Raw genomic sequence first — 23,382 nt, forward strand, 5'->3', positions numbered from 1 at the left:
CGCTTATCACTTTATTCAGCTTATCATATTGATGGCATCGATTAGGCACTATATTGTAATCTCGTGCAATGAATTCCAAATAAAGATGCCACCGCGGCATAAATAACAGCAATGGTACATAGCATGACACTTCTGGTTTAAGATTTTCAAAGTAAAAGCACATGTAATTAGTAACATCCGGCGTAGTGTTTACGCTGGTGAGTTCGGAGGGTTAAACTAAGGCAAGTAAAATGTACCGGTTGCCACCTCCATCAGTCAACAAAAGGCATATCTGATAGTTATTTTATTTGTTATTTAGACATTTTAATAAGTATATTATCGTGTTAATCAATTTTCTGTGTGACCTTCTTGGTTGATATTCTAGATAAGGAATAAAAAAAAAAAAACTGTACAAAAATGGGTTTCACTTAGACAGAGTATAGCTTTATTAAAGTCAAACTTCAGGCATGTCTGAACTCCTCAAATCCAACTTTAGAATGGAAAAACGGAATCAATATTCTCAAATAAAAAGACAGTCATGTACAAAAGGTTGTCCCAACAGTCACACACATTTAGAAGCAGAATTGTACAGGCAATAGCACAGCACAGTAACATGATCCTATGCAAGTTCAATGCAAAGTATGCTATTTACAAATCTTCACTAATATGCAATATGCAGTAACACAGATGGAACGGTAAGAAAGTTTGTTATTTGTGTAAATGCACATTTGAATGATGAAAGGAATCCCTGCTTTGCATCCCTTCTCAACATTTCTTCCTTTTCCAACTTGGTTTTCCGTCCCCCTGTGAGGGCTTAAGGACAAGGTAATGCAACTGAGTGGAGGCCACTGAAGCCTTTACGACTGCAATTCCTGTACAAATAAACTTGACTCAAAACACAGAGTGACATGACCCCAGTAAGAATGACTTTAAGCAATTCTAATGTAAAAAAAAAAAAGGTGTGTTCTTATTAATTATTATTTCATCCGACTTATTTTCCTCTAAAGGACATGTCAATCCACATTTTTATGGCAACCAGCAAAATTGCACAAAAAGAAAAGTAAGACGTCACAATAAACAGAAACATACAATTAAGACATAAGGGCTATGTTCTCTTCAATTGAGTTGGCAGAAAATGGGAATATTCAAGACATAATAAAAATAAAACGTACCCTTCCATGAGAACATGCTTTTCTCTTGAAGAATGTGGCCACAACACGGTAATCGACTCACTTAACTCAAATGTACTTTTGATAGCAAAAATATCAAATAATGCTTTAACACTGCAATGCACCATTTAGGCATACAAAATGTAAATGCTGTAACAGTTGTGAGGGGCAAAACAAAAATGTCAACACACAAATATATTCAAGTGGTTTGGAGGTGCAACAGTAAGAACCGTTGTTCAGAATTTTTCTACAAAGTTGAAAAACAAAAGTCCAACGAATATAAAAAAATAAAGAATAGGAATTGTGTAATATTTGTGTCAATGGAATACAGTTTGATATGGAGTGAAAGTGTCTTTAACATAAGGGCAAATCAAAACATTATTTTACGTTATATCATTCCAAAACTTCTTACTTGTTATTCTCCACCCAAAAACTGTTACAGGTCTTTCAAGGTTTGATTCTGTGGAATGTATACATGTTTATTTACATGTAAAAAGATAATAAATACAAAATGTTATTGTCAAATAAAGGAAGGAAGGAAAGGTAATTTTTGTTTGGGAATTTTGCACTGCTGGGATATTTAAAGTTGCTAAGGTGTTGCACCTATTTGAGCACGTCCTGTATATACTACAGCAGAAGATGGATTGTCCTACTTCCACAATCCAATTATTTATATCTGACAAAAGGAATATCCCACCATTCTCAGAACGCCAACTTGAGCTAGCAGGAATGATTCTTTACAAAAAACAAAAAAAAGAAGTTGGTTTAGTCGTTCAATGTTATACACACAGTACTTTCATGTATGCATTCAACTAGTGAAGAAAAAAAAGTAAAATATATTTATATATATGTATTGTAAAATATATAACTAGAGACTGACCCCACTCAACCCTCTAGCGCTGAATGGTTGATACCGATTGGTTTGGGAGCAAAATCTAAAAACTTAACACAAATAATCACATACCATAAAGAAATCACAAGCAGTATTGGGCCTAGACACAGGGCAGGGCAGATTTTGAAAAGGCTTGTTATGGCTGAACCCACTCCAAAATAGGGGCACTGTCAGGTAACTCATGTTACAGTTTCATAAGTGGCTGCTATGACCGAAAGGGGAACATCACATGTAAAAACATATGTAGCAAGTGATGACTTTTTTTTTTTACCTATTTCCCCCCCCCCCCATTTAATTCAGTCTTATTTTTACTAGAACTTTGTGGCAAGGGAATAACACTTCAGTTTGAAACCAAAAGCTGACAGATAAAAGCAATGATGTGCTAAAAATGACAAACATGGATTTGACAAATGAACCATTAAAAACACTGTACATATGTTTGTGATTTATTTTGTACAATATAATGAACTGCTGTATAACATCATGTCTCCTACTCGATAGAAAAACAACAAATTTAGCTGGGAGAATGCACTCATGGACTATGAGAATAACACATCCCACCAAGGGAGACAGTGATATATGGGATTCATCTGCGCCGAACGTCTCACTCGAGTCCGCCCGCGCTGTCTTATAAAAACAGGCTGCGTAGCTAGGCTGGCAGTATCCAATTAATGTCAACATCAGGGTTGGGACCCATTTCTGATCACCGGGACCTGACGAGCACGCGCTTGATAACGACCAAGAGAATGGAGTCACAACACAGTTTCAATTTCAACGTCACTACAGAAGTGGAGGTATTGTTTTTTCTTTTTGTGTTTTTTTTTGTTTTTTTAACACGTACACGTCATATGTTTGTTTATATACACTTCTGTAGATGCATGACCTACCTAAAAATTGTGTAGCGATAAGCCGAGTGAAAGTGCTTCAGGAAGGTTTGGCAAAAAAAACGAAGAAAGGAAAAACTAACAAAAAGCATCAGTGGCCACAGTACACGACAATACTAAAAATGAACTGCGTCCGGGCAGTAGTTATCACAGCCCAAAGTCAAACCTTAAGGCTGATGTACAATACTTAAAACAGCACCAGTGATCACAACCCGTACCCCCTCTGTCCATCGTCTGAATAGGAAAAGAAGGTGAAATCGGACACGACTCGGTCCTTACTCTGTCTGCTGGCGGTTTGACTCTCTGCTGCTCGGAGCCAGCAATTTATGTTCACAATGGTGAGTGATACTGGCGATATGAAAATAAATCACAAGTACTTTTTGCAATTTGATTCCATGACACGATATACCATTATAATTCACCGTATTTAGGACTAAATTCCACAAGGAGGTCTGCGTAATGCTTAACACCGAAACAAACAAACAAACATAATACACCACTCGCCAAGATTGGAGTGAGAGAATCTGTCTGTAAACATTAACGAACATATATACTGTATATATAATTAGTCAATTTACTCATAAGTATATTAAAACCATGTCTTAAGGAAGGTTGGAATGTAGTGTGGTCCTGATAAATTGCACGAGTGTCATTTGGCCCTCCTTTTTTTTTTCTTTTTAAAGAAGAGATGTACAGAATGAGCTGAAGCCATGACCCGTGGGAGTGTTGACTGGGGGTCTCCGCGTGGTCTCCGGGGTCCACCAGTGTGCAGTGACCACCACTCACAGCGAGTAAACAGGGGACGAAGAAGGACAACAAATCCACACCCCTTTGCCCTCATCGCTCTCTTCTTCAAAGGGACGGCTGCCGACAACGTAATAACACCTAAAATGCCCACCGCTGAGAAAAACAAAAAAGGTAAAACGACTAACATAAGAAGGTAGAAGTAGTTGTTGGTTTGGGCCGTGTGCCGGACATGGAGGGACTGTCGAGGGTCAAACGGAAACCCGCTCCCCTTAAATGAGGATGATGAAGATGACGACGATGCATCAACTCCTACCAACAGAGGTGCGGTGTAGTATCCCCCTCCGACCTTTCTCACCTCTGCTTGGTGGCTGTGGTACTGGTCACAGAGAACTGCACCCCCTGTAGCCTCATCAGCAGATGGAGGCTGCAGGGGGCCCCATGAGGCCCCTACCACCAGGCGTGCAGGGGACAACCGGGGATATTGAGGTATGGGTGGGACTGCAATGTCACTCTGCAGCCAGCAGGCTCGACTCCTCCTCCTCTTCGTCCTCCTCCTCCTCTTCTTCTTCTTCCTCCTCCTCTACCTCCTCCACCTCTTCTTCCTCCTCCTCCTCCTCCTCCTCCTCCTCCTCTAACTCCTCCTCCTCCACCTCCCCGGGAGGTTCCTCCTTGACCCGGACGGGGCTCAGGCTGGGGCTGGAGGGCTGGGCGGAGGCGTGCTCGGAGCCCAGGGGGCTGGAGGGGTTGTGATTGGAGCAGCAGGGCCGCCCGTCCAGGGAGGAGGGGGTGAGGGCCCCCGCCTCGTGGTCGCCGCAGAAGGAGCGGGGGCAGAAGTCACAGAGGGAGGAGGCGGGGCTTCCGCACACGCTGCAGTCGTGCCACGGGCACTCCCAGCGACCTGCCCAGAGAGAGAGAGAGAGAGAGAGAGAGCGAGAGCGAGAGAGAGAGAGAGAGAGAATGTAAGAGAACGAGAGATTAAGACAGCTATTGATTAACGAAAAGGAAGAGAAATCATAAAATATAGATTCTCTGAATCAGCACACACACACACACACACACACACACACACAAACACACACACACACACACACCAAAAATCGCCCTGCTGATCTTCACTGAGACTTTTGGTGTACTGTATTCAGGAAGACCCATCACGGGCCACTTCACCTTACCAAACACAAAGTGTGTACAGACGCTTTTTCCGTTACCATAAGGAGGCTTGTTGAGGTTCAGACACAGGAGGTGGTACGCTTTGGGGCAGTCCTTCCGGTCGCACATGACCAGCTCGCCTCCGTCGCCGCAGCAGAAGCAGAAGTACTCGTGGGTGTGCTTGCCCTCTGGCCGCAGCCGCCGCCTCTTGGGCTTCAGCTTGGCGTTGCGGGCCTTCTCCTCCTTCTCCATGACCACAGCGCTCTGGGGAGACATGAGGCCGGTCGACAGGGTTAAACATCAGGCTGACGGCCGGCTACTGCCGCTGGGAATGAACCGTGTGGTGTGGCGCTCGCTCCCCCCCCCCCCCACCGTGGGCTGGACCCCGAGGAACCCGGAGCAGTTGTCGGCACCGCAGTGGCAGGAGGTTCTTCGGTTGCCCACACAGTACATGTTGTAGTTGAACGTCAGCTCCGTGCCTGAGGGAGGAAGGTTGAGAAATCTTCCGTTTAAATCAGGACTTGGGTTTGAATAGTCAGTCAATCAGTGTGTGTAGTGATTGCGTTTGTGAAATACAATTAGGTGACTTCACCAGACTGAGATAAGACACATTCTGATTGTTTTTTCCTGTTTTAACGGTGATCAAAGCTCCACTATCTCACCTGCTTCAATGTCGCAGAGGGTGAAGATCCCTATGCACACGTCCCCGTTGACGGTCCACTTCTGGGTCTCACAGTTGGGGCTGCAGCTGTGGTTCACAAAGCGGGAGGAGTTCCCTCTGGGCCCTGCATCGATGACGCGATCCTGGGTGGAAGGAATCGAGGACTCTTAGCAGGGCTACGGGGGGACATATTCTCATAGAACTGGGTCGCCTGCGGTAGGAGGTTACCTTCGTGAGAGTGAGCATGTAGAAGTCGGTGACGTGGTTTTCATGGGCGTGTTTGATTCGTTGCTGGCACTCCTCCGCGTCTATCACCTCGCCAACGTATTCTGTCACAAAGTCACCCTGGGGAAGATAAAAAACGTTTTCTGGTTCAATGTAAATTCCGTCCAGATTTCTGAACATTTAACAAACTTTGACAAGAAATGGGCTAAGACTTCAAATAGAGTTGAATTTGGCATTGCAATAGGAATGAATAATCTGAAAAGAAACCCATCTACATAACCCCAGAGTACGACTGAATTGGAATATATTAACGACACGCAAAGCATAGCACACATTCTCCCGGTTATCCCATTGCAAAAAAAAACAATAAAATGAACAGCTCGAAATTAACCCTTCATTAAACAGCCGTGACACATTTAAGCATGAACATTTTAAATAATGCATATTGCCACCATTTTGTTCCCCCATCCCTGTTGGACAAGATAAAGTCTGGGAGTCTGAGGCCGGGAGAACAAGAAGAAGTCTAGGAGACTCAAGCTGGGGGGGACAGGATCAGTGTGAGGACTGGGTGGAGGCTCACCTTCCTGAGAGCCTGGGTGGTCCGCAGCCCCCAGCCGCGGCCGTCCGTCTTGAACAGCTCCGTCTCGGCACACAGGTGCTTTGAGAAGCACTGGTTCTCACAGTTCTCCCCGGCTGGACACACCTGTTAATCAGAGGAGAGACAACCAAAAAAAAGCATGAGTAAAGCTGCGATGTAGCGAAGCTCCTTAAACGTGATGCTAAGCCAGCAGTAGCAACATGTTTTGAGTCATATCTCTCGTTTGGCACCTGCTAGATTAAAGCGTAAATGTATAGATAGATCAACCATACTAGTCTACCCAGTGGAACTCAACCACCTGGAAGGCCGATCTTCCCATCATTCATCGGGGAGCAAGTCACACCGAAGATGTCATTGAAGGGTAGAACACCCGACGCATAATGGGCCTCATTCACATCGGGGCTACCTTGGTCCGAAACGTGAGGTAGGTGGAGGAACTGAAAGCCACATTCCGCATTCAGTTCCCCCCGTTCAGATAGTGTTTAGAACCGAGATGGACCCGGGAAGTGCCCATGGCAGCCAGAAGCAGACAGACCTGGGGATGGCACTCGTACTGCAGCATGCGGTTGAGGCATTGGGAGTCCAGGTTGCATGGATGCTCGTCTGCAGGCTTGCAGTTGCATCGTGGGATTTCCGAGAGGTCGGCCAGGTGCACTTGCACTTTCCCCATGGGCTTGTTGCACTGCAACGGGGGGAAACGACAACAAAAACATTAGGCGTCATCATAGTGGCGGGGTGGTTGCTCTGCCGTTCTGCCACCAGCGTAAAAGCGGCTGGATTTAAGCGCTCATCATCGCATCATAGCAACTATATAATGTCTCCCAATATATAGAGATCTATAAAAGTGTTCTAAGCTCTAGTACTATGATAAACTTACAGGATGTGGCCGTTTAATAATAAATTAGAAGGAAATCCCTTCGGAGGGCTTAGGGATAGGGAGGGTGTCTTAGGCTGCATGCTTGGGAAGCCTTTTGACACAGTATCAGTGATCAAGGGCTTGACGACTAAAACTGCCATGACAATACACAGAGGTGGCGTTACCTTGATTAATTTATAGGGCGGAGGTTTGCGCGAGTTGCGTTCCTGCTCCAGGGCCTCCCTGCTCTCCCTCTGGGCCCTGAGCTCCTGGAAACGCCGGGCCGCCTCTTCCAGTGCTGAAACGAGGCAAACCGTCTCAAACACAGACCCAGGCCCGCGCATTCACCCAAACAGTGACCAGAGTGCAGGTCCACGTCGGGGCCGGTCGTGCTCCGAATACCTTTCTTGAAGGTTTTGTTGACGTTGATCTGGCCCGTAGCAAAGTTCTTGTCGTTCTCCACGTAAGGGAAGACGCGCCCTTGGTTGATCCAGTAGTAGTCATGTGAACCGAAGAAGAAGACGGGGAAGTCGCCGATGTCGTGGCGGAGGCTCTGGATGTTGGACGGCACCAGGCGAGGGTTGCAGATTTCCGCTGGCCACCACCTGCAGCCGAGAGGCAGAGAAACATCACAATGGAGAAGTCATGTTGCCTGAGGAAACTCCGATGAAGACATTAGAAGGGGAAGAAGAAGAATGGTACAGGAGAATCACGTAGAATTAGAGACTCCTGTGGCACAGTAGACTTTTCTCAGATTTTTCTGGTCACGGCACATCTTGGAACATGATTCTAGAATTGGCTGTTGAAAGTGAATTCCTGCATGCCTAAGGCATCTGGTCCACTGATCAACTAGGGGGTCTAACAGGGATACACCAAGGAGAAGGGCACACAAATCAAATCATTGACCACCTGTTTTTTCTTTATAAAAATTTAATTTTGTGCAATCTGAAGGCTATTACATCTGCAATTTCGCAAATTTGAATAAAGTGTGAGACACCCGTCTCTGTTTTTCCAACTCCAGCTCACCTGACCCAAACAATCTATTTGTAGCTTACCTGTAGTTCCCCAGCTTGACCCAGACGATCTGTTTGTAACGCGGCTTCTTCCCCGCTCGACAGTCGCTGCAAGACCACGCCCCCTCGGGCATCTCCACCTCCAGACACTCGGGGTGAAAGGAGGCGGGGCAAGAGTCGCAGCACAGCAGCTTGCCTCCTGCATGTGTAGGTGCATTGTGGGAAATGAGTGTCCAAAGAGAGAGGTAGCATGGGATTAGCCCCTGAACCTTTAAAACATGGTCATACTCTGAATCTCATTTGTAGACAAGCCTACGTTGTGTTTTAATTAAAATGATAAAAAGATCAATAAAAAATTATCACAAATTAAGGATGTTTTGTAAACACGCCATTATAATCTACTGTCAAAGAATTTATCAATTTAAAACAAATAGTTAATTGAATAAAAAGTGCAAAAAGGAACAAAGAAAACCTGATGTTTTTGTTTTTGTGAGGCAGACTATATTGAAAAACAACCAAATGTGATTCAGAGTCATGTACCAATACCGTTCAACCGTCAGTACATGCAATAGAACAGGATTGAAGCAGGTTAACCACGAATCATTAGAGTTATGTTCAAAATAAGCATTTTGGAAAAAGCTGCCATGCAGCACAGTAAAGCAGCTTTTCCCATAAACCAGCGACATAGACCTTGCGTTGACCGGCTTGCATGGAATCACATTTCAAACAATCTCCATTACTCCAAAAAGTCATTCTCCATTTTTATTAAGAACTGAATTTGCAACAATGGATGTTTCAATTTCACTAATTGACATTTTGAGGGAGTGAATGTTGATTTCACAGATTTTGGTTGTGAACAGGTAGTGTATTCCATCCAAGAGAGGTCGTGGCTTAAAGACATGGACGGAACCAAGATATTCCCTAGGCCTATTTGCAGTCAGCATTACAGACAGGATTGAGGCAAGACCCTTTCAATGTAAGCATGGCAGAAGCAGCATCCCTCCTGCAGCGACTGGCCCCACGAACCAAAGAGAGGACCAGTTATACCTGCAATCAGTCTCAACAATGCCACAAAGCAGGCCGCTGGCCAAGACATTGCTCTTATAGTCTAAAAATAAGTAAGCAGTCCTGCTCTAGTACTTCCAATGTAACCGCTTAATATGTTTACATAAGTTGTTGCACCAATAATGCACCATATCAAATCTAAATATATCTACAATGAATGAATGAAATACCGGCCTCGTATAATCATAAAAAATACCTTTACAAAAAAACTTAAAATTTCAATAGTATACATTTCTAAAAGTTATCTATTCCTAAGAATAAAGAACGTGGTGGATAAAGGGTTGCCACAAAAGGTTGAAATAAAAACCATCCTTCCAAATGCACCACCACCACAAGCCAGCATGTATTCCCATATTCCCCTCTTCATTAAGTCATAAGCACCCCACAGCAGAACCAAACTCAAGCACAAGGTTATATAACACATGGGTTAGAGGTCAAGGGGAAAATTAGCCTAATGTTATTTTGCAACGCTTTTGTGTTAGGAGCGAGCCGCAGCGTACCCAGATAGTTCATGGACGAGGCACCTCAAGGCATTGATATGAAAGATGCAACAAAAGGGTAAATTAAAACCAAACGAAAACGTGTGAGCAGGCACGAGCACAAACACAAACCAGTGGGAAAAGAAGGAGAAAAGGAAAAAAAGTGTTCCGTTACCTTTCCCAACATTCTTTTTGGTAGCTGACGAAGGAGAGGGAATCATAGGTAATTTCAACTCAGCACGATTTGACTCAGTCAGAAGGTAGTGGGACTTATAGGCATATGAACTTAATATGTTGTCAGTAAGGTCCTGCACTAACAGCCCTACACAAGACACACAGGAAGAGATGGGAGTGAGCTGAAGTAAATTTAACTATGGTAACCAAGATTGCACAGGATAGATGGAGGGGGGAGAGAGAGAGAGAGAGAGAGAGAGAGAGAGAGAGAGAGAGAGAGAGAGAGAGAGAGAGAGAGAGAGAGAGAGAGAGAGAGAGAGAGAGAGAGAGAGGAAGAGAGAGATAAACAAACACTCACACTCATTGTTAGATTAAAAACAAGTAAATTCTCCCTAATAGGTTCAACTAAACATACATACGTACACAGTGGCCTATACGTGCACTCGTCCGAACAGACGTTGCACAACTAAAACTAAATAAACAGAAATCTATTCTTTTCCTGTTTTACATTGCTCAGATCGTTGTCAGGACAACAACAGACCCAGTTAAGATCAGCGATTCGCGGGCTATTCAAATTGGGCCCTCCGATCATCCTTATCGTGAGTAGCACGATGGAACACAAACGTTACATTACACAACAACAATGCTTGTAACGGGTAACATATGGCGTTATACATACAATGTGATCATATATACATGTATATATATATAGAGAGATATATACACAATGAAATATAGGGAAGCTCTCAATGGATTTACTTATCCATCGCTTATGAAGTGGCGCAAAGGGATTGCAACTAGTTGCTGTATTGATAGACGACCGCGATGCTTGAATAACTTTTTGGGCTCCTTCATCCTTCACAGAAAACCAATTAACAGTAGAGTAAAAGCCCCTCCCGAGGACATTACAACTCTGACCAGCGGGATAACTGGTATGAGGAGTAGTGTCGTCCCACCAACACCCCTTTAATCCCTGCTCCATTTCAGTACACCAGATTATCCAATCGCAAGTATTTGTGTGCGAGGTAGAGAGAGAGGGGGGGGGGGGGGGGGGGGGAGGGAGGGAGGGAGCTGGCGTTCGCCTTTCCCCCGTGGCGTGGTGGCGTGCGTGCGTGGATTACCTCGGGCGCACAGGAAACACCAGCCCACGTTGACGGGGGAGGAGGGCAGGCCGTTCCTCTTGGTGGCGGCGTGCCCACTGCAGATCATGAGGTGGTGGGTGAGGCCCACGCTGCCGGCCGCCACACAGCCGTCGCCCGCGTGGTACGCCACCGGACAGCGGAGGCAGCGCATCATGCGCCCTGGAGGGAGGGAGGGAGGGGGTTCATCATCATCGTCATCATCATCGTCATCATCAGCTTCATCATCATCATCGTCATCATCACCAACAATGGAGTACCATCAAGCTCTGCTCTCCAATGATACACCCTCCTACCCAATCAGAATGAATACATCTATCCCATTATAGAGCATCCTTCTCGCCTGCTGATTGCATTGCAGGGCAGACTGCTTTCTATGGAAGCCCGTTTCCGCCACGTAAAAGAAAAAAAATGCAGGTCACAACTCATTATTTTGAGATAGTATCTCATTATTTTGAGATAGTATCTCGTTATTTTGAGATAGTATCTCGTTATTTTGAGATAGTATCTCGTTATTTTGACATAGTATCTCGTTATTTTGACATAGTATCCCTATAGGATTCCTATGAAGCACTCTTTCTAGAGTTCTTTTACTAATGTTTATGTTGTGCTCCATAGATAATCGAGCCAAAATTTCAGCATTTGTATACCTCCGTCTCAAATAATCTTTAATAATCGAGTTCATCATCTCCAGCTAATCTACTGTAATAATAGGCTATATGTAGCACCTATGGATAAGCTACAATTAGGCTACAATGACTGGTCTGGTCCTGTTGAGAAGTTATCTCAAAATAATGAGATAGTATCTTATTATAATGAGATAGTATCTCAAAATAATGAGATACTATGTCAAAATAACGAGATACTATCTCAGAATAAACGAGATACTATCTCAAAATAATGAGATACTATCTCAAAATAATGAGTTGTGACCTGCATTTTTTTTCTTTTACGTGGCGGAAACGGGCTTCCATAGCTTTCAAACTTCAGTTTCTGAAGAAAGAAAGGGTGACATAAAGTCGCCATAACCGTTCGACTCAGTGTGTTTTTCGCTTCACATGCACGTTACGCAAGCGCTGCATATTGTGGCTCTAATTTTATCGTACATCCGCTGTTTAGGCCTCATTTATAGATTCTTGTTGACATCCCCCCCTGTGGTTGCTAAGCGTTGCCTCAGTACCTTTGCTGGCTTTCTCCAGGTCTCTCTCCAGGCAACAGGTGAAGCAGGTGTGCTGCGGGCAGCAGAATCCTCCCCCCGCGACGCCGGTGGCGCCGGGGAGTTTCCACACACACTCCTTGTGGTAGAAGCAGCCGCATCCCGGCATGGAGCAGCGGGTCACTTCCTGTCCCGACATCTTACAGCTAAAGCACGAATGAATACCTAGAGGGGAGAGATAACAAGAAGACGGAGGAGGAGAGATTAAAGAGGAGCACGGAGGTGTTTCGGATTGCGCGGGGCACCGCACCATGGTTTGAGAGGAAGAAGAAAACAGGGGGTCGGGTTCTCTCACCGTTCTTGCACTCCGAACAGGTGAACTTGTTGTCCACTAGGGCGGTCAGGCCAAGACACTCGAGGTGAAAATGTCTGCTGCAGTCTCCCTCGCAGACCACCAAACCCTCGCCAAACACCTCACAAATCTACACAAACACACACACACACACACATACCAAGGTAATGGACACATTTGCTCTGCATACACTTGTAATTTATGCACTCAGGAACAACAGGCACACAAGCAATCAGCAATCAGCTCACCTGGCACACAGTGTCCTTCTTCCCCGAAGTGCTGGTCTGCTGGGACATGTTAGAATCCACGGACTGCGTGTCAGATGCATCTGCGTCTGCCGCTGCGGGACTGTCCAGGCCCTTCCCGAACAAGCCCTGGGGGACGCCATGAGAGATCAGTGTGTGAGGAAGCGTTTTTTTTATTTTATTTCATTCATCAGCTTTACAGTTAGAACCCGTTGGAGAGGATTTTCAATCGCATGGTGACACCCACCTGGGGATCGTTGAGGCCTCTGGAGTCCGAGTCCGAGGTGTCTCTATACTGAGACGAAGCCATCTCCACGTCTGTGGAGGCCCGGCTCCGCTTCTTCAAAGGCTTGCAGGCGTCTGAGATCTCACTGGCTCCTGGTATATCGCACGAAACGTTGGAGGATTATGCAAAACGGTGACAACAGCAGCACAGCTGTCTATACGAAATGCATGTGTTACCTACCTTTTTGGGAACCCGTTCTCAAAGTAGTCTCGGGGGCAAGCTCAGCCTGTGATTAGTGGAAAAGGCAGACATTTTGATTTCAATGTTGCTGCAGTGGTAGTGAGTTGAGCATGGGTTGCTTGTGGTCTTGAACAATTATTTGATTGTTCAGGAGTATATAAATCCATGTATATACATCTGTTATTAACAAAAGGAATTCTGAAAAGGTATTCATAGAAAGGAATTTGTTTTTTTACATTAATCTATCTATATTTGTTCTTTTCTCTGAAGTTTTCCCCCTTGCGATAGGCTATCAATGTGGCTTTCAATCAGTTTCCCCAGACATAATTATGTCTAGGGAACTTTCTTATAACAGATGACAACTTTTGCATGCTAATGCCTGCTCACATTCAGGCTAAAGATACCTGATAAATCCAGTCAATATTGCAATAAAAATGTGGTCTAAGTAGATGCACACACACCCACAATGTTGATTCATAGTCATTTTCAGGGTTGCATTTGAAGTTCAATAGCAATGAAATAACCCATTGCCCCTACCCTTGCTTTTGATTTTCATGTTTATAAATAATTTGAGTGAAAACAAATAAATCATCATACAAGCATAAGCAATACACAATATCCAACTAAAAGTGGTAGCGCCAAGGCAAATGCTAGCTCAGACTTGCTTTGAAGATTCACTATGATCCATATTCATAGTTCCTCCGGTATGTATTGGTACAACATTGAAGTATTGGTACCTGTTCCTTTTTGGTTTTCTTCTTTGGGACCGGATCGCCGCCCCGCTCCGACTCCGACCGGCTCCGGATGGAGCGTCGTTGCTGCTTCCTCTCTTGAGAACCTAAAAAGAGAACTACGTGAAACAGAAGGCTCCTCATCAATATCTGAACACTTCCCTGTGTGTCTCCCTTGAGAGCACGCTCGGTTTCTGTGGTTGAACATTTTAAACCTAACAAAGTTATCACAAATGGTTTTTTGTCCTTACTTTATACCTATTTTCTACATAATCATGAAATGACTTGTCGTTATGGGGAGAAAATCGAAATATTGGCTTAGTCCGATGATGATGTGATATAATTATTAAGACGCATGTATACACCTTAGTCCCGACTAAAATCGAATCGAATCGGTTTACTCAGTCGGATTAAGACCCCTAGATTATTCGATTGATACTCGCATTAAGTGTGCATGCATACGGTCAATTAGATTGGAATCGGATTTAGCCCCTATAAGAACTGTATCATCAGCATGCATTCAGTACATGCCAGCTTCTGTTACAAGAGTAGCGTATGTGTGTGCGCGAGAATGTCAGTGTGTGTGTGTGAGTGACTTCAGCGAGTGAGTGGATGAGCGAGGAGAGCGAGCGGTTGCGTGGGTCAGTTTAGTGAATGAACGAGTCTGGTTGTGTCCGTGCAAACGTGTACTGTTAAGTTAGTTGAACTACGAATTAAGTACCCAGCCTGTCAATAATCGGTGGCCGCTTAATTCCGACCTATAAGCAGACCAAGTGCCGGTCAAAGTGAAGGGTGTCACCCCCGAGAGAACATCGACCCTGGAGGGAACGTCTCTCCTGTACTCTTCGACTACAGTCTGGGAGACGACAGCAGGAAAGGTGTAACACCTCGATTTCATTTTTTTTCTTTTCTGACATTCTGAATCTTAAAGACTGTGTCGGGTTCTCAGACTCTCTGGTACTTCAGAAACAAGTAGGCCTAAAGACTCGTGGTGGGGGTTATCACGGCCATGGTGGAGAAGGAATTGGGGAAAGGAACTTTTGCTTTGACTCTCTGAAGTCCAGATTGAAACGCGACATGGAGGAGAAAGGGTTTGTTGCCGAATGCGGGCTCCCGGAGGAGCTGCTCCGCCACCGCCGGAGGAGTCTGCATACGTCCGGGAGGTCGGAACAATGGAGCGTCGGAGAAATGACATGGACCCGAAGTGGACTGACAGCCGTCTACTGAAAACCTCTTTCTCAAAGGCCGCCTGAGTTTGTTGTTGGTAGTGACGTAAAGAGGTCAACCAGTGGCTCTATTACCACTAGTTGAAATGGGTACAGCGCCACCTATCGTACCGCGGTATGAAATGCTTCGGCCAATGAATCGATTTTCTCACCACCATGTATACTCGGAGTGTTTGAAACTGACAAGACAAACCCCTGATGCATTGTGATTTACAAGGATGAGATGATCAACTCTGATTAAGGGCAGGAGAACATTAGCAAAAGGTCTAGTGGATAAGATACAATGACCGTGGTAAGAGTTTTCAGCCTCTCTGAGAGAGACCAGTCATACAGGTCAGAATATAATCTTTTTGAGGCATATGCGCTATACTTTTAGCTTTGAAAGTTGTCTGAAATTTTTATTCACTTGTCACTGTTTTGCTGATTGTAAACAGGTGGTTTTAAAAAAAAAAAAAGGGGGGGGGGATTAAAATCTCCAGAAAAAAAAAGTTAAGCTTTACAAACAAAATTGACACTGACAGCATAGTATTTGATTTATCCACTTACATTATTTTGTGTAATTTTACAAACTTATTTTTTTTAGGAGAAAAGTGCAGGAGTGGTAAAAACTTAAATGTTAGAGGAATAACGTCTCAGAAAAGAGGGTATAGAAAGCAAAGAAATGGATGAGATCAAATTGAATACCACTAACATGACTCAGTTTCCAAACATTGTTCAGTTTTATACATTTTGCAGAACTAACCTTCCATGCTGTGCTTCCATGTTGTTTTGCTACATTTTCATTTTCTTTAGCTGGCTGATTAGGTGCCTTAACTGTTTGGTTAGCTCGAGGTATAACTGGTTAAATACATTTGAATTAGATGCATACTCTTAAGACTGTATGTGTTGCCAGGTAGCGGTCATGATTATGATTGATTCAATTTGAGTTTAGACATGTCTTAATATAGTGGAATTCAATCTCAATATTTTCAGTATGAATTAACAGTTGACAGGTGCTGATCAATCCCAATGAGGATCCTGTCAACGTTGCTGACATTGTTGGTTGATGTCATCCTATAGTGCAATTTTATGTTGGGGGAACTCTATTTGAAAAGATATAACCCTTTTTGACATTTTTGGATTGGTTATACATGTTTGATATGTGCTCATATTAACCTATAACAGGTAAAATAAACTTGCCTCCATTAGATCTTTGTAAACATGTACATACAGTTAACATACATACTATTAAATGCATGATGATAGTAATTGCTACATTATAGACGATACGAAAGGAATGGTGCATGGGTGTGGGTTGGATTTGAGTCGAGTTGCATTAAGTACTGTATTTGCATGCGGTTTGAAACATTGATAAAACATCACTTTTGAGTGGGCTTACTATCCATCTAATTTGATCTTGGTTCACCTCTCCCTATCTTTCATTGTGCTCTTTCTTCTATCGGCTCTTCTACCTTTCCGTTTGCCAATAACCAGACCGGGGGAAAGGCTGATGACCAGAATGGCCCTAAGAGGGAGTGTTGGATGGCTGACAACAGAAACTACTGGAGACCCCCTAGCTTGCGAGGCAGTTTGATTTGCATGATATGATCACACGACAATCGATCTAGTCAGGCATTAATGAGCATCCTATGAGGAAGTAAGTACTCCGAGAGATAGGAGATGGATGGTGATAGATGGCCCCCCTGTCAAGTCAGGTTTTTTTTAGTGCATGCCATTTTCTGAAAAGTTTCAAAGGACGGCGTCGAAAATGGTTCTGGTAGCAAACCCATGACGATCCAGAGACTGTAGAGATTAGACCTATCAGAGACCAAGAGACCAGGAGGCCAAACGGAACCATGCAGCCAAAATCCACAGCAGACAGACCAAACAGAAACTGAAGAATCATAGCCCATGGATGACCCGGCCTATGCATGACCCCTTAACGGATGTACCGTCGCACATAACATCCCTTAGGGGTCATCATTAAGGGTCATGTGCCACCAATCACTACGGACGATTTCACAAAACGTCCCTTGTCATCAGAATCATGTGACATTTTCCTCTACAACCTGGTTCACTACGTTAACGGTCAGAGAAAATATCGCTTTCAAAACCCAAAACACACCATATATTCTATGGTGTACTACCACAGGACGTCTGGAGTAGGACTCTACTACCAGGATGCTCAGACATGCACACACACACACACACACACACACACACACACACACACACACACACACACACACACACACACACACACACACACACACACACACACACACACACACACACACACACACACACACACACACACACACACACGACTAATTTTAAATGTATTTTTTTATTTAGAATTTGTACTATTTACAATGTGTAAGTATTCATTTTTTCAAGTCCTCTAGCAATACCAACTCTGTTACACCTCTCAAGGTTAGTTTCTTTTTCGCATTATTTTTCCCCCCCATGGCTAAAAGGGTTAATAACGGGTTAACATGTTTTATAACATGTCTGTTTCTAAAATATTTACACACAATGAAAACATTAGAGTTATCATACATTTCATTTTTTAAATATATATAGATATAATTTAGACCTACTCTACTTAGGGTTAATTTATGACCATTACTGTTCACACAATAAATTTTCCAATTATGACTTCTTTCAATCTGTAAAAGTGTTGATCTTAAGATCTAAAAGGGAGGAAATGTCATGTAAAAATGTATTCTATATATATTATCACGTATAATGTGGTGGTTCATAAAGAAACTGGTTCATAACAAACATTTAATTTTTATGATAACCCCTCTTTGGTTAGTTTTTCTTTCTATTCTTAGTTTGTGCCTACAATGTGACCATGAACATTCGTTCTCTCATGAAGATGCTTGTTTAATGCTCCCAGTGTGTCTTTCCTTGATCATGCTCCACTAAAATCAAATACTATGCTGGCAAGAAGTGTCCTAAAATAAATAATGTTTCCATCAGTTTCAAATTTCACAAAACAAGTTTTCTTCAAATTCATGAAAGCTGCAAAACGCAGATTTGTTCTTCCTTGAACCAAAGGATTGACATTACCCCTGGTTTCTACCCCATAATACATCTAACATGACTTCAAAAGAAATTCTGCAAGGACTGCCTGTATGACTTTCATTAACGTCAAACACAAAATGCTTTTAGGTTTCGATACCTGGTGGACTGCTGTGGTGGGAGCCAGGAGATGAGGTGGGGTGCATACCTCCCTCCTCACTCCTCTGACTGGCAGGGGACCCCCTCCTCTCCTCCCTGTCCTCCTCTGCTTCTTCAGCCTCTTCCTCCTCCTCTTCCTCCGGGCTTGGTTCAGGTTTAGCACCACAGTCCTGCTATGGAGACATCCAGAACGTCAGAAAATCTTGCCAAGCCTATGGGAAATTATTCCGTTCCTATCGTGTCGTGTCTGACGCTATTATGTCTGTTCTTATTCTGATCAGATGACTTCAAATCAAATGAGCTCAAATGCATATTGATGTGAACTGAGGGGGAGGGACGGTGAAGGATAGGGCCGTTCTTTGAGTGACACAAAATAAAAAAAATAAAAAAGACTCAGAAGCATCAAAAAACTCACTTTGTTGATCAAACATATGATTATGTTGGTAGATGATTCATTAATGCCTTCTCATTTTGCTTTGTCAACAAATGCAGCTGTGTGATTAATTATGGCTCGCAGTGTATGTGTGTGTGTGTGTGTGGGGTGGGGGGGATTGGGGGGGGATGGCAAGAAAAAAACGTCAAAAGAAGGAAAAACTTGCCCCGTTCACACGCACCTCCGGTGAACAATATCCCAGGTCGGGCTGCCGGACCTCCCCCTCCACTCGCTCCTCCTTCTCCTCCTCCTCCTCCTCCTCCTCTTCTCGCTCCCGCTTGGGCGAGGGTACCACCTTCCTCTGCAGGAGAGGCCAGTCACACTTGGTGATCTCCACGTTGAGCTTCTTCATGGTGATGGAGAGCGGCAGCAGCTTCCTGGCCGCCGCAGTCTTCCAGGCCCGGACGGGGGGAGGGGACTCCGGCCCGATCCCCGCCTCCGAGGCCGTCTCTGGGGTCCGGGAGCCGGCTGGGCTGGGGTCTGCCCTTTTGCCGCCCCTCTCTCCGTCCGAGGCCTGGGGGTTGGCGCCGTCGCTGGCGTTCTGGATGCTACACTGGCGGCGAGGCAGCTGCCGGCGTGGCTGCTGGGGCTGATGGGATTGCTGGGGCTGCTGGGACGGCGGCGGCGGCGGCGGCGGCGGCTCTCTGGTGGGCGACGTGACTCCCGCCTCTTCCTTCTTGACGGCCGAGGCGGACCGCTGAGTCCGCTTCTCCGGTCTGGCAGGGGGGGGCTTCTTGGCGGGCGGGGGCTGGTTGGGGTCCGGGTCGACGTAGATGAAGGTGTAGTTGTCGATGCGCTCCTGCTTGGTCATGACGAAGGCGTCTTCGGCGTGGCCGACGCCCACCTCCCACTGGGCGCGCTCCCTCTGAGGGATGGGTTTCAGCAGCTGCGTGGAAACAGGGGTCAGATCTTACTGGGAGGGGCTATCATACGCCACCATCGGTCAGGCCTTTAGGTGTTCATTCACACCATTTGTAATGACACTCCTATTACCGGGATTAATAACTGTATTAATAAGTAACTGTTGTACCTTGTGTTTCTCTGCCAGGTTGTTGGTTTTCCGGAGTGTCTCGGCTTGTAGTTCTTCAAACTGGTGTTCCCCCTGGTAGATGACTATCCTCTTCTCGTGGATCCATGCTCGCTCGGCCACACTGCCAAAGAACTGCACATGATACTCCCTGTGACCTGCATCAGAACCAACACAGAGAAAGGTCAACAGGATGCAAACATTCCGCTTCACAGTCTATGTACCATCCATTTCCCTGGAACCTATCTGATATACAGTATATATATAGAAGGCCAAAAGGTCCCAATGATGTCTAGTGCAAGGAAGTTATAAGGAATCGTCAGATGTGTAAAAATGTGTGTGGCATTACCTCTGGTGTTGATGCGTGTGTGTACTTTCATCTGGGGATCCGAGGAGACCATGCAGGGCCACCAGGGGTAGGTGCCCACCTTGGACCAGACCAGATCCCCAATGACAAACTCCTTACAGAACCCGGTTTCTTGAATCACAGAGGGATGATGGACCTTTGGAACCTAATAGGAGGAATTAAACAAAAACAAAAAAAATGAACATTCATTAATTTGTTAACATGTATTGAAATATAAATGAGCTTCTTAAGCTACACTTGCCTTCAGTGTCTTTGCCTCAGCTTTGATAACAGTCTTCTGAGGCCTCTCTGTCTGAGCCAGGGGTGGTTCTGTTGGCTGGAGCTGGACCTGGGTCTCTGTCTCCGTCACTGTCTGGTCTGTGGAACTTTCCTGGGGCTGGTCCAAGTCCAACCCCTCTTCCTTGACTTGTACCTGCAGCCTGGCACTCTTTTTCCTCTTCTCCTTCTTCCTCTCATTCCTGCGCTGCATTTGCGTCACCTGGTCTTTCTGCGTCTCCTCCTGAAGAAGGCAGCGGAAGAAACGGGTCAGGAAAGATGACAAATGTCGCTGTTTAATGCTACCTCATACAAAAGAGCATGCAGACTGAAAACCACTCGCACACGCTACCTGCAACTCCTGCAGCAGATCCCCGCACAGAGCCGACTCAAACAGCTCTTTGCCGTTCTGATACGTCTTAATGATCTTCAACTTGATCTCCGGGGAGTTGGTCTTCTTCAGCACCCCGCTGTGAGCCGTCGATGGGGTGTGGTGGGGTAGGCATGACGGGGCGCCGTCCACCAAGGAAGGGGGTGGAGTGGAGGGAGGCAGGAGTAAAGGAGGCGGGGGCGGGAGCGTGTGAGTCATAATGTGAGGGGTATGGGACAAATGATGCTGTGACTGGTGTGGTGGGGGGCTCTGGGTGTGTGGATGGGCGTGAGCTTGGAGATGCGGGAGGCTGGAGTGGTAAGGGAGCGTGTGAGGGTGATGGGAGTGGTGCAGGAGGTGCGGATGATGCGTGGGCAACGGTGGGGACACAGGAGACAACGGTCTCTCCTGGAGGCCGGGGCCTCGCAGCACCGTGCCCTCCCCTGACAGGAGGCCGTGCTCCCCGTAGCCCCTTATGGGTCCGTAGCCGTTGGCTGAGCCATTGGGGAACTGGGAGTACATGGAGAACTTTGTCTGGGGGTCAAACATGCCCAGGCCAGGGGGGTAACCGTTGGACACCTGGGGCATGTCCTCTGAGGCCGAGGGGGGGTAGGAGAACTCTGCTTCCAGGGCAGCGTCATAGGAAGGACCTCCATCCTCACCCGGGTCACTACCGGTGTCATAGGGGCCCTCCTGTCGGATGTTGGCTGAGTCAATTAGTTGAGGGGGTTGCTGAATTGTATTTCCCATGATCCCTTGCATGAAAGAAAAGGAGAAATCCATTGTTGTGCTCCTGCATCCTTAACTGTCTTTTTCTCTGACTGGACCTGCAAGATATAAAATGGCACAATTAAGAGGTGAAGAGACATTGAATGAATAGGTGGGTAGGATTTAAAGATGCTGCCATCAGCTTCTCCTAAAAGAATATGTCCCGGGGTAATTTCCTATCACACTATCAACATGATGGAATCAGATAGCGAAACATTAAAGTGACTTAGTGAGGGATAACTCATTGTGGTGAAAGAAAGAAAATAAGTTTTGCTTCATTTCCCTCATTAAAAAAAATCAGCATTCACATCACTCTTCTTTAACAGTAGGGTATTTTAGTAATAGTCTTGACAAAAAATAAACGATATGTTGAGCAGAAAGACAGTGTATGATACATTACAATCATACATTCATCTACAGATTATCCAATGTTTTTTTTCTAAAAGACAAAACTAATGTGATTTATATCCTTCTTGTGATTGGTCTATCAAAACAGTTAATTAAACGTGATGTGATCTGAGTGCACTTTATGAACAGATTGCCATGTCGCCTTCCTTCCATCGAATAACGGGAATGTAAACATATCCTAAAAGGTGTCGGCTGAAGTGCACTATCTACCTGCATGTGCAATAATACTACTACTAAGCAATAATATATGTTTGGATCATTGTAGCGACTGTACAAAAACAACCCAGTCAGAATGTTGCACAGAAACGATTTTATACTGCGATGTTACTGGCTAGCCGACTGCTACCATGCATGATCGAGATTGTTTTTCCCACAAAAAAAACACAGTAACATTCCCCATGTCCTTGTGAGTTTAAAATGGTAATGAGGTGCTGGTGTATTCGGTTACGTGTCGAAATGGTTGGCGATTTATCTTCGATAGTAATACGAGACCAAACAAGATGAAAGGAAGCTAACGTTGGCTATGCTATATTGTTGCCAATATGGCTGCCTATACCCCTTTAAATCAAATTCTGTGCTGTGATAACACCTCCATCCCTGGTTCGACTAAACATGCTAAGGTTACTAAATACGACTCGATGGATAAATACATCCATTTGGGTCACGCGTGTATCATTGAACAAAAAGCAACACAGGGCACACAAACGCACAGAGTCAGGATGCAGTAAAATAAAAAGGTGTCAATACCTTCAGCGTGTCCCATTCTAAACACATACACCAGGTGTCTCTTCCTCGTACAATCTGTATGAACCGTAAAAAAAATACAAAAAAACGGAGAATATTGACAGCGCGCAGGCCTCTCCGTTTGGCTTTATCGCTTTTCTGGAGGGGGGTTACGGTATGGTCGCTACCAAATCCTGCCGCTCGACTCTTCCTGAATCTGGTGGCTTGGCATTTCGCAGAGATCCTCGGTGGGGAAAATATGTACAACTCTCGCCCCCTATGTAGCCCTTCAAATATTCCAGCTCCCTCTTCCTCGGTGTAACAAAAGCACCCTGGCTTGGGCCTTGTCGGTCTCGAATCAGCACAGGCTCGACTGGAGGGGCCACCGACCACACGTCGGGATGTGTGGTTTTGGTCGAAATGTAATTCTTAATAAACGAAATTAAATGCCACTAGTGTTAAAATATGCATGCATAGCCACTAAAAAAAACGAACTAACTATGTAGGACCTATCGTGAAATATCTTTTCTTTTTTTAATGAAGATGAAACTGCATTACGGATTAACATAAACCACCGAAATAGTTAACCACAATCCTAGTCAGTATTGTGAAAAATAAATAATGCTAATTCATAATATGATGGGCATTGCTTATTTTGTA

General features: G+C 45.0%; 1 protein-coding gene across 4 annotated transcripts; it reads right to left on the bottom strand.

Moving 5' to 3' along the window:
- Positions 1 to 257: 257 nt before the first annotated feature.
- Positions 258 to 23,315, bottom strand: nsd3 (nuclear receptor binding SET domain protein 3). Of its 4 annotated transcripts, none has more exons than XM_056591565.1 (25): positions 22,747 to 23,315; positions 20,806 to 21,650; positions 20,440 to 20,697; positions 20,181 to 20,343; positions 19,835 to 19,989; positions 18,986 to 19,690; positions 18,373 to 18,541; positions 13,987 to 14,087; positions 13,250 to 13,295; positions 13,031 to 13,161; positions 12,787 to 12,912; positions 12,542 to 12,668; positions 12,211 to 12,411; positions 11,013 to 11,192; positions 9,893 to 10,039; positions 8,216 to 8,372; positions 7,563 to 7,765; positions 7,346 to 7,458; positions 6,840 to 6,986; positions 6,287 to 6,409; positions 5,710 to 5,826; positions 5,483 to 5,624; positions 5,193 to 5,299; positions 4,880 to 5,084; positions 258 to 4,569 (listed from the first exon to the last, which is right to left on the bottom strand). In XM_056591565.1, the coding sequence occupies exons 2-25, from the start codon at positions 21,604 to 21,606 to the stop codon at positions 4,178 to 4,180; spliced, it is 5,016 nt and encodes a 1,671-aa protein (XP_056447540.1). In that variant the 5' UTR covers positions 21,607 to 21,650; positions 22,747 to 23,315; the 3' UTR covers positions 258 to 4,177. The 4 variants fall into 4 exon arrangements, with proteins under 4 accessions (XP_056447540.1, XP_056447539.1, XP_056447538.1 ...); XM_056591564.1 differs by having other exon boundaries at positions 13,987 to 14,099; XM_056591563.1 differs by having other exon boundaries at positions 18,971 to 19,690.
- Positions 23,316 to 23,382: the final 67 nt, after the last annotated feature.

Source organism: Gadus chalcogrammus, chromosome 6 (genome assembly GCF_026213295.1).
Source record: "Gadus chalcogrammus isolate NIFS_2021 chromosome 6, NIFS_Gcha_1.0, whole genome shotgun sequence".
In the NCBI taxonomy this organism is placed as follows: domain Eukaryota; kingdom Metazoa; phylum Chordata; class Actinopteri; order Gadiformes; family Gadidae; genus Gadus; species Gadus chalcogrammus.

Coding starts and splice junctions, on each gene's coding strand:
- nsd3 (XM_056591562.1), bottom strand. CDS start 21,606: ATGGATTTCTCCTTTTCTTTCATGCAAGGGATCATGGGAAATACAATT. Junction 19,990..20,180: donor CACACGCATCAACACCAGAG/GTAATGCCACAC, acceptor GTTCTGATGCAG/GTCACAGGGAGTATCATGTG. Junction 13,162..13,249: donor GAGAACGGGTTCCCAAAAAG/GTAGGTAACACA, acceptor GCGATATACCAG/GAGCCAGTGAGATCTCAGAC.